The sequence below is a fragment of the Bos indicus x Bos taurus genome, chromosome 5, assembly GCF_003369695.1.
Source record: "Bos indicus x Bos taurus breed Angus x Brahman F1 hybrid chromosome 5, Bos_hybrid_MaternalHap_v2.0, whole genome shotgun sequence".
Classification (NCBI taxonomy): Eukaryota; Metazoa; Chordata; class Mammalia; order Artiodactyla; family Bovidae; genus Bos; species Bos indicus x Bos taurus.
Window position 1 is genome coordinate 18,038,217 of NC_040080.1, and position 9,822 is coordinate 18,048,038.

The 9,822-nt window shown below is 47.2% G+C and overlaps 1 protein-coding gene across 1 annotated transcript; it reads right to left on the minus strand.

The window, feature by feature from the left end:
• Nucleotides 1-842: 842 nt before the first annotated feature.
• Nucleotides 843-7,851, minus strand: LOC113892405 (antigen WC1.1-like). The gene is given in 9 exon segments (XM_027541225.1): nt 843-1,135; nt 2,667-3,335; nt 3,599-3,691; nt 4,080-4,217; nt 4,776-4,808; nt 5,065-5,379; nt 5,464-5,505; nt 5,869-6,183; nt 7,389-7,851. Coding segments are annotated over 8 exon segments (1,494 nt in total). The 5' UTR covers nt 7,843-7,851; the 3' UTR covers nt 843-1,135; nt 2,667-3,231.
• Nucleotides 7,852-9,822: the final 1,971 nt, after the last annotated feature.

Here is a 9,822-nt window from a genome sequence, read left to right on the forward strand (position 1 = left end):
TGGGTGAGCAGCAATTTTCCCCGCATCAACTTGAAGAGATATGTAAGCTGATATAATTCACTTAGAAGGAGAGATAACTGGAGAGACAAGAAATAGCAGCATCCTGAATAAATAGTAGGAAGTGACGGAGAGGAAAGAATGGAAAAAAACATTTCCTGCCATATGAATAAACAAGAAATGTCACAGTCATCAATGATTTCTGGCCTCCAAATGTAAGTGAGGGGTCCTAAAACTTTGATTGTGGGGTGTTGCCACCCTCCATGGTGATTGCTGAGGAGCTGGGGGAATGCAAGAAGCAGCCATCTGCCACACCTTAAGGTGAATGGGGAAACAGGGTTGGCCCCAGATAGCTGAACTGCATATGGAAGAGTTGAATTCAGTGAGTCCAGAGGCTTGCATCTTCCCATACATAGAATACTAAATTCCTTAACTTGGTACCTGATCTTCAGACTGCCTGCTCCCGTTGTTGCAAACTCATGTATAGCCTGACTTGCCTTCCTGCCTTTGTGGAGCAGTTTACTCAGAGTTACTGAGATGCTGTCTCCAGGGCCTGGAGTCCTGAACATTCCCACCAAATAAAATAATGCTACTTTCAGGTTCTGACTATAGTTTTTGGTTGAGAAGTTCATCATGCTAGGAAGAAGGGTGTGAATGTGGACCAAGTTTAGACTCTTTTTTCTAAGTAAGAGTGACCTGGAGGATTTGTGATCCCAGGCAAAGTCATGCCCTCATTAGCCTTTGCAGGATGTGAGAAAACAGGGCAGTGCACTCATCGTGTATTTCCTTTGAGGAAAATGGTGTTTGAGGACCAATCATCTAAAAGCATCTGACATGGAGCTTGCTAAATTATCAACAAAGCAAAAACGTTACTTTATTCAGAATATTTCATTTTGAGCAATTTTCATGTAACACAACTACAGGTCAGCATTACTCTATTGAAATACAAACAATTAGAATATCTGAGGCTTCATCTCATATTTAATACAACATCACGAGAAAGTCACTGAAGATGTTCCCGGGACACTGAGTTCAACATCATCATACCCAGGGTCCCCTTTCTCCCCCTGGAGCAGCCAGGGGCTCTCTTCTCCTTCCCCAGGATTAGCTTCCTCTCTAGAGACATTTAGAAAAGAGCCTGAAAGAGGAAAGAGAAATATAATTAGAACCGAGACAAGGGGACCAGACAGTGTGGTGGAAGTGAGTTAAGCATGTGGTGATGACAAAGCATCCCTGGGACCCAGGTAGGAGGGAGGCTCAGGCTATTTCTCATCAGTTACAGTGAGGATAGATCCCGGCTGTCCTCTCAGATCCAGTCCATGTGGTCTCTGGGGCCTCAGTTCATGTGGAAATCCTGCATCACAGGAGCTCTGGGAAGACCTGCCTCCAAACTACACAATCAGCAAGGAGATGCCCAAGAACGGTAAGGATCATAACAATGTATTTAAATGTTCTCCTCTTACAACAGACAGATGTGAAATCACAATGAGAGGAAGAGTGGAGAAAGGAAAACCTGAGTTCCTCACTTACAAACCAGTTCTGCTCTTAGTTAACTTGACTCCTGTTCCCAAATGTCCACAAATGCTATCACAGGTGCAGCCACAGAGGCCCCTCCCCAGGGACCACATGGGCCCTCAGATGGGGAGAAATGTTTTTCTCCAGAGAATGAGTGTCTTCTCTAGGCTACTGAAACGTCTGGAGCAAATCAGACTTCAGCTGACCTCAGACTCTGAGTCCATGACCCACCAAATTGGCTTAATGTTAAGGCCACTGTGTATCATAGATGCTGACATATAAACAGAGTTCATCTTAGATTATCAGAATGCCTCACAAATTCAATACTACAGTACATTTTTTAAAATCTCTAGCTAACTTTCATGTATAAGACAGCACAGAGGTGTTATCAAAACACTTGTTCTAGTTTTGGATTTCGTAAATATGCTCAATTAATCTGGAGAAGGAAATGGCAACCCACTCCAGTGTTCTTGCCTAGAGAATCCCATGGATAGAGAAGCCTGGTAGGCTGCAGTCCGTGGGGTCGCACAGAGTCGGACACAACTGAAGCGACTTGGCGGCGGCGGCGGCGGCTCAATTAACCTATGTTTTCTTTTCCTTTTGGCCACTGAGCAATGAATGCTTGTGGGATCTTCGTTGCTTGACCAGGGATTGAACTCAGGTCTCAGCAGTGAAAGTGCAGAGTCCTAACCACTGTTTTGTCAGGAAATGCCCTAAACTGTAAATTCTAATGCAAGCATAACACATAATTTATGTTGTAGTACGGAGACATAAATGCCAAAAGTAGAGTGAGTCCTCACTGTCAAGGAGTATGACACCATTAAAGACAGCATATTGTTGAGAAGTGAAGTGTTAGTCACTCAGTCATGTCCAACTTTTTGTGACCTTATGAACCCACCAGGTTCCTCTGTCCATGGGATTCTCCAGGTAAGAATATTGTAGTGGGTTGCCATTCCCTTCTCCAGGGGATCTTCTCATCTGGTGATCAAACCAAGGTTTCCTGCACTGCAGGCAGATTCTTTACCGTATGAGCCATTGAATGCATGAGATTACCCAAATTTAAAACTCTAGGGAAGCTGGGAATTGAGAAGCTCAAATTCACCCTTTCCAGGACAGAAAGAAAAGATTGCAGGAGATCAGCTACCACCACTCACCTGTCTGAAAGGGCCTGATCCCATCTTCCTTCTCTGGGAGCTCTTCCTCTTCCCTCCCCTGTGAAGCAAGAGGAACCCCAAGCACTGGTACCTCTTCAGCATCATCGTAATCCTCACCAGGGGCATCAATCCTCTGATCTGGGGCTTCCAAGGGCAGAGCAGGGGTCAGATGAAAGCAAAGTAAGTGGGCTGGTCTGGGAAATGACTAAGATCCCTTCTGACCCAGAGTTTCTGAGCCACTAAATAGAGGCACCTTGTTTCAAAAGATTTTTTTCTCTAAGATCATGTTTCAGTTTGAAGTGTCCATAAACCAAAACATGATTTTACACATCTTTCTCAAAGAAACTCATACCACTGAGCATTACTAAACTATTTTGATAAGTTGTGCTTTCCAGATGTCATTTTTAAAAACATTATGTGCCAGTTGTGATTCTGGACACAGAGAGCCCAGCCCCAATGTGAGATATCACAGAACAGCCAGAGAAGGGGAAGAACGGACCCCATCTAGACACAAGGGATGCCTCTGGTCCAGCAAATGAAGACTGTTCCCCCTTGCATCTCATATCTATGAGGGAAACTCTCCTTCCCAAAGCCCAGCTGAGGCGGGTCCACCTTTATTACCTGGAGTGGATCTGGAGTCATTGTTGTCCTCACCATCTGACAGGAAGGCTAATGTGGAGACAAACATCACACAACACACAGAATGACCCTCCCCACACACACAGGACCTGTATTAAGGCTGGGAAGGGACAGACCTGGCTCCTGCAGTGTAGCCTGGGGGCTTTCAGGGCTCTGAGAGGCCATCCTACCACTTTATAGGAGCTGCCTCTGTGAGTGTGGGGCACGCATTGGGTCTGAAGATGCTGAGAAGACCCACACAGCGAGTGGGTGGTGACAACCAAAGGTCCCAGGAGGGCAGAAGAGACACCCACCTGGGCTGCCCAGAAGACCCTCCTTCTGAGTCACAAGGTAATCGAGCTCCTCATACACAGCTTCAGCAAGAACATCTTCATAGCTGGATAAGGCTGAGAGATCCCCGAGAAGGTCAGAGATGCTGCCCAAAACACTCCCATCCAGGAGCCCACCTTCATCTCCCCAGTGCTCACATGGGGCTTGCCAAGGCCTTGGCTTAACCTCCCACCCTGTGCACCGTGTCAGCACCTTCTCCCCTGTCTGACCTGAATCCATAGCTCAGCTCCAACTCTGTCTAGTCTCATAGGACAGGCCATGACTTATGAAAGTTCACACCCCAGTCCTAAGAACCTCAGTATACTCAGCCATAAGAGCTCATCACAGAGCACATGGAGTTCTGCAACTCAGAACAGAGACCTGGCCCAGGTTCCCCTCCTCACACCTGCCCCATCTCCTGCCTCCACACACTCTCCCTGGTCCCCAGTTCCCCCTGCAGCCCACCTCTGCGCTCTGCTCTCCATCTGAGCAACTGAGTCACCAGGATGATGAGGACCAGGAAGAGAAGGGCCCCCAGGATGAGGCAGAGGACCCCAGGCAGGGAGAAGATGCCAGGGAGAGGATTTGAGGTTGTTCTTGTCCCTAAGGAGAACAAGGCAAGTGGGTATGGAGAAGGTCACAGAGAGGCACAGAGAAACCCCTGTGCCAGCATTTCCAAGGAGCTCCGGACAACAGCGTCCCAGCCTCAGATACAAGTGCACTGACAGTGACTGGGGTTCTCCAGGTCTTGTCCTGAGATGAGTCAACTCCACTCCAGCTGAGGCATAGCCAGGGATTGTCAAGGAGATGCCCTGCCAAGACAGCCTTTGAGGACCCGGCTCATCCCCTCTCCTTGGGCTTCAGGAGACAGAGTGTCAAACAGTCCCAGGACCCGCACCTCAGAGATGAGGATCAACACTCAGGGGCAGGTGCGAGAACCTTAGAATCTGTACCATGGGAACTTAGACTCACTTGGATCCCGGGCATAAGAACCTTCTGACCCCGGGAACCAAAGCAGGGGATTTCCCCAAAGTAATACCCCGGCTCCTCCCCACCAGCCAGGGCTCCTCAGGCTCTTCCTCTCCTGAGCTGTCAAAGAGCCCATGGAACAGGTCCCCAGTATTTGAGTATTCTCTCCTGCCCGTGGATGGACCACAGTACCTGCAGTACTTGGGGGCAATGTTGTCCTTGCACCTAAAGAGAACAAAAACAGATTGGAACAGGGTGATTGGTCAGAATGCAGGGCAGCCCATTTTCCCCTCCTGAGCCTGAAATCACCCCCGAGTCTCCACACAACATCAGTGTCCAGTCCTCCCAGCTCCCCCACCCTATATCAGAGCCCTATCACCCGGACACTGTCTGAATACAAACTCCCCACCACTCCCAGCCAAGCTCACTGCCCCTGCAATGCCCCAGCTCACCCAGGGTGGACCTCGAGCCCCTCACTCACCAGAGCACCTCACACCAGCATCCTCCTCATGCTTGCAGTCGCTCTGCCCTCAGGGCTCCAAAGCACAGTCCCACAGGGAGGACTCCTGGCCCCTGCACCGCACCTCGTCCAGCCAGATGCTCCCATTTCCAGGGCCGAATGTCGCGGCCTGCATGGCTTCCAGGGCCTGGCCACAGCCCAGCTGCTGACACACCACCTCAGCCTCTGCCAGGCTCCAGGAGTCATCGCACACAGTGCCCCAGGAGCCGCTGTGCCAGACCTCCACCCGCCCAGAGCACTCGGTGTCTCCTCCCCTGAGCCGGAGCTTCTCTCTGTCTGAAAAGGCAGCAGCCCCTCCTGTGACTGCCCCTGGCAGGAGGAAGGAGCCCCTGGGAGCCACAGGAGAGGGGGCTGATGTACCTGTGCAGGGGGCAGCAGTTGGACAGCTCTCGGGTCTTCTTCCTGAAGAAACAATGATGGGAAGCTCTGGATCAGGGATAGCTGGGGGAGGTCTTGTCCCCATACATGAGTATATAAGGTTTTTTGTAACAGTCAAATGACAAGAGACAATAGAACCTTCATCATCTACCTGAATGAGAGGGTCACTGCATCTTACCAGCAGCTGAAATTACTTTATCTAATTAGTAGTTTACCAGACTCCACATCCCATAACAAAAGGAAACAAACAGACACAGAGACAAATATAAACATACACCTACATTTTGTAGACTCAACCAAAACCTATCAATTAGATTTGAAAATATAAAATCATACTAACGACATCCTACATGGTTGGGAGTGACACAGAAACAGACAGTAAGTCACCTGCACACGAGATGTAGGCTTCCTCCTTTGGAGAGCATGAGTTGTAATTCCAAAAGTCAGAAGGACAGTGCCAGAGAGAGGTATCAGTTTTCCGACACTGGATTCCATCTACCCAGTGGGGTCTCGAACCTTCCCTAAGAGCAACAGAGGAGTTGAGACTTCCACTGTCCCCACAGCCAAGCTGTCTGCAGATGATGGACACAGTGATGTCTTCCATGGGGCTGCGGCAGACACTGCCCCAGGTCCCGTTGTAGAAAACTTCCAGCCACCCAGCACACTGCTGGTCCTCGCTCACCATCCGGAAGGCCACGAACTCTAAGATTGAAAGGGAGGAGATAGGACAGAGTGAGCATTACACTCAGTGCTCTGGGGTTTCCCTCACCCCCAGAAGTTGTGACCATACATCCCTGACCCAGTGGAGGAGATGCCCACTGGATGACAAGACTGACTTTTCACCTTTCACCTGACTTTTCCATTAATGTCTATATACCTATTTCTACCACAATGATGTAGATATGAATGGAGAGCATGGCCAACTTGGGCACCTGCAGTAACAAGAGTTGTTTTCTACTTCCTGACAAAACTTCTAAAATAATGGAAAGTGATGTGGACAGTGAGGTGGTCAACAGAATAATGGACCCCCAGAGATGTCCACAGCCTAATCCTGGAACCTGTGATATGTTACCTTACATTTCAAAAGGGATCTTACAGATGTGATTAATAAGGACCTTGGGATGGATAGATAAAGCTCAAATATTGTGGATTAACTATGTGAGCCCAACCTAACACATCTTTAAACTCACTACAATGAGAAATGCATCATCTTTCCCAGCTCCAGTCAAAGGGAAATGTGAGTGAGGGAGAACAGGAAGAGGCACTGTTGTCTGAAGAAGAATAAAGAGGGTCCTGAGCCAAGAAATGAGGCCACACAGAAACCACAAAAGGCTGGGAAAGGAGTCCTCCCCAGAGACTGCAGGAAGAACACAGCCCTGTGACCACTGGGATGTTGGCCCATGGAGACTCTCTTCAGACTCCTAGCAAACAGAACTGTAAAGGAAAAATCTGAGCTTTCACTATGTCAGGTTCCTCTGTCCATGGAAGAGGAAGAATACTTGAATGGGTTGCCATGCCCTCCTCCAGGGGATCTTTCTAACCCAGGGACTGAACCCACATCTCTTACATGTCCTACATTGGCAGGCAGGTTCTTTACCACTAGTGTAACTTGGGAAGCCCAGGATTTCAAGGTGTTACTACCACAGGTAACTGCAGAATGAGCCCTGCTTTCAAGTGTTAACTGTAAGGAATGGCTCTGCCAGGAAATACTGGTGAGAAGATAGGACCAGAATCTCAGCTGCTGTAGGAGAAAGTGAAAGCACCTTGTCTTCACGTCTGCTGGAAAGACTGGCTCCATGGGAGGAAGCCTCCTACTCTGGTCCTTTCAGCATCTCTCCCTCAGGGCTCAGACCCCCGTACTCGAGTTCCACCCATCTCCCAGACTGTGGACAGTGTACAGCACAGACCTGAGCAGATGACCTCTGCATCCTCCTTGTGTCTGCAGTCGTGCCGCCCCCAGCCTCGGGAAGGGCACCTCCACAAGTGAGACTCATTTCCTGTGCAGTTCAGGTCGTCCAGCCAGATGGGCCCTGATCCTGCCCCAAAGTGAGCAGAGCTCGTAGCATTGAGGGCTTCTCCACAGCCCAGCTGCCTGCACACCACACGGGCATCGTCCAGGTCCCAGCCGTCATCACAGATGGTACCCCAGGAGCCCTGGTCAAGGATCTCCACTCTCCCAGCACAGTGACCGCCCCCATCCACCAGGCGGAGCAGTCTGCTGTCTGAGGAGAGAAATATTGAACAATGGGGCAGTGACAGGGGAGATGTAAAGGGTCTTCTGTCCTTTGGGACCCTCACCTGAGCAATAGAGGGCGCTCTCCTCTGAGGCTGCAGAGCCTGCTGGTTCTGACAGGGAGTCATTGCACTGGGGCAATGCCTGGGTCTGATTTCCTGCAAAAGCAGCAATGATCAAAGTGTTGGTGGTTGAAAAACAGGAAACTGAATTAAACTAAATAATGACAAGCAGTGGGGTCTGAGAAAAAAAGCTGTAACATAGCAGTTTTTGTAGTTGTTTAGTTGCTCAGTAGTGTCCAACTCTTTGTGACCTTATGGACTGTAGTACTCCAGGCTCCTCTGTCCATGGGATTCTCCAGGCAAGAATACTGGAATGGATTGCCTTTTCCTCCTCCAGGGGATCTTTCCCAACCAGGAATCGAAAAGTCATCTCCTGTATTTCCTGCACTGGCCAGCAGATTCTTTACCACTGAGCCTCCAGAGAACCCCAAGTTAACATAGAGGTAAAATTTTCATAAATGTAGTGTTCATCTTCACTATGGAGAGTTCTGCTTCTGACAGTGCCACAGTTTTTGTCTCAAGCACTAAGAATGAGTTAAATAAGTTCTGTCCCTAAATCTATCCCTAAATAGAAGAAACAAAATAAAACACTTTCTGAAGTATTTCTACAATTTTTCATCTACAGTGTCTGTCCTTTTAAAAATATTTATGTAAAATATATCTCATGAAAAACCAAGAGGACATGTAGACATTAGAAACAATCCCCAGAGTACTGAGCTACTAGAGTTACTTGACAGAATTTACAGAGCCTTGATTAAGGTGCCCATGGAATTAACTGACAAAAATGTGCACCCTAGAGGGATGGTATGGGGAGGGAGGAGGGAGGAGGGTTCAGGATGGGGAACACATGAGAAATAAAGGAATAAAAAAAAAAAGAATTTTAGAATTAAACAAATAAAACCATTCACCTTTGCATGAAACTTAAAAAAAAAAAATGTGCACCCTGATGGAAAAAAACAATGATAACAACAACAACAAAAACAAATAAAAATTCTAGAGCTGAAAAACTTACTAAGAACTAAAGAATGAGCATATCAGCACATTAGCTCAGCATAAGGGAGAATCAATAAAGTAGAAGATCATAGGACAAATACACCTCTATTTAGAAAGGCAGGCCACATGGTAAGTGCCCCGATTACACTGCTGTATAACAAATTATCCCAAAAAACTTAGCCTCTAAAGCAATATATAAATATACATATATACACATATGAATTGGACATGGAACAACAGACTGGTTCCAAATAGGAAAAGGAGTACATCAAGGCTGTATATTGTCACCCTGTTTATTTAACTTATATGCAGAGTACATCATGAGAAATGCTGGGCTGTAAGAAGCACAAGCTGGAATAAAGATTGCTGGGAGAAATATTAATAACCTCAGATATGCAGATGACACCACCCTTATGGCAGAAAGTGAAGAGGAACTAAAAAGTCTCTTGATGAAAGTGAAAGTGGAGAGTGAAAAAGTTGGCTTAAAGCTCAACATTCAGAAAACGAAGATCATGGCATCTGGTCCCATCACTTCATGGGAAATAGATGGGGAAACAGTGGAAACAGTGGCTGACTTTATTTTGGGGGCTCTAAAATCACTGCATATGGTGACTGCAGCCAAGAAATTAAAAGACGCTTACTCCTTGGAAGGAAAGTTATGACCAACCTAGATAGCATATTCAAAAGCAGAGACATTACTTTGGCAACAAAGGTCCATCTAGTCAAGGCTATGGTTTTTCCAGTGGTCATGTATGGACGTGAGAGTTGGACGGTGAAGAAAGCTGAGCACTGAAGAATTGATGCTTTTGAACTGTGGTGTTGGAGAATACTCTTTTTTTTTTTTTTTGCATTTATTTTATTTTTGTTTCATATATGATATTATACACGTTTCAATGCCATTCTCCTAAATCATCCCACCCTCACCCTCTCCCACAGAGTCCAAAAGACTGTTCTATACATCTATGTCTCTTTTGCTGTCTCACATACAGGGTTATTGTTACCTTCTTTCTAAATTCCATATATATACATTAGTATACTGTATTGGTGTTTTTC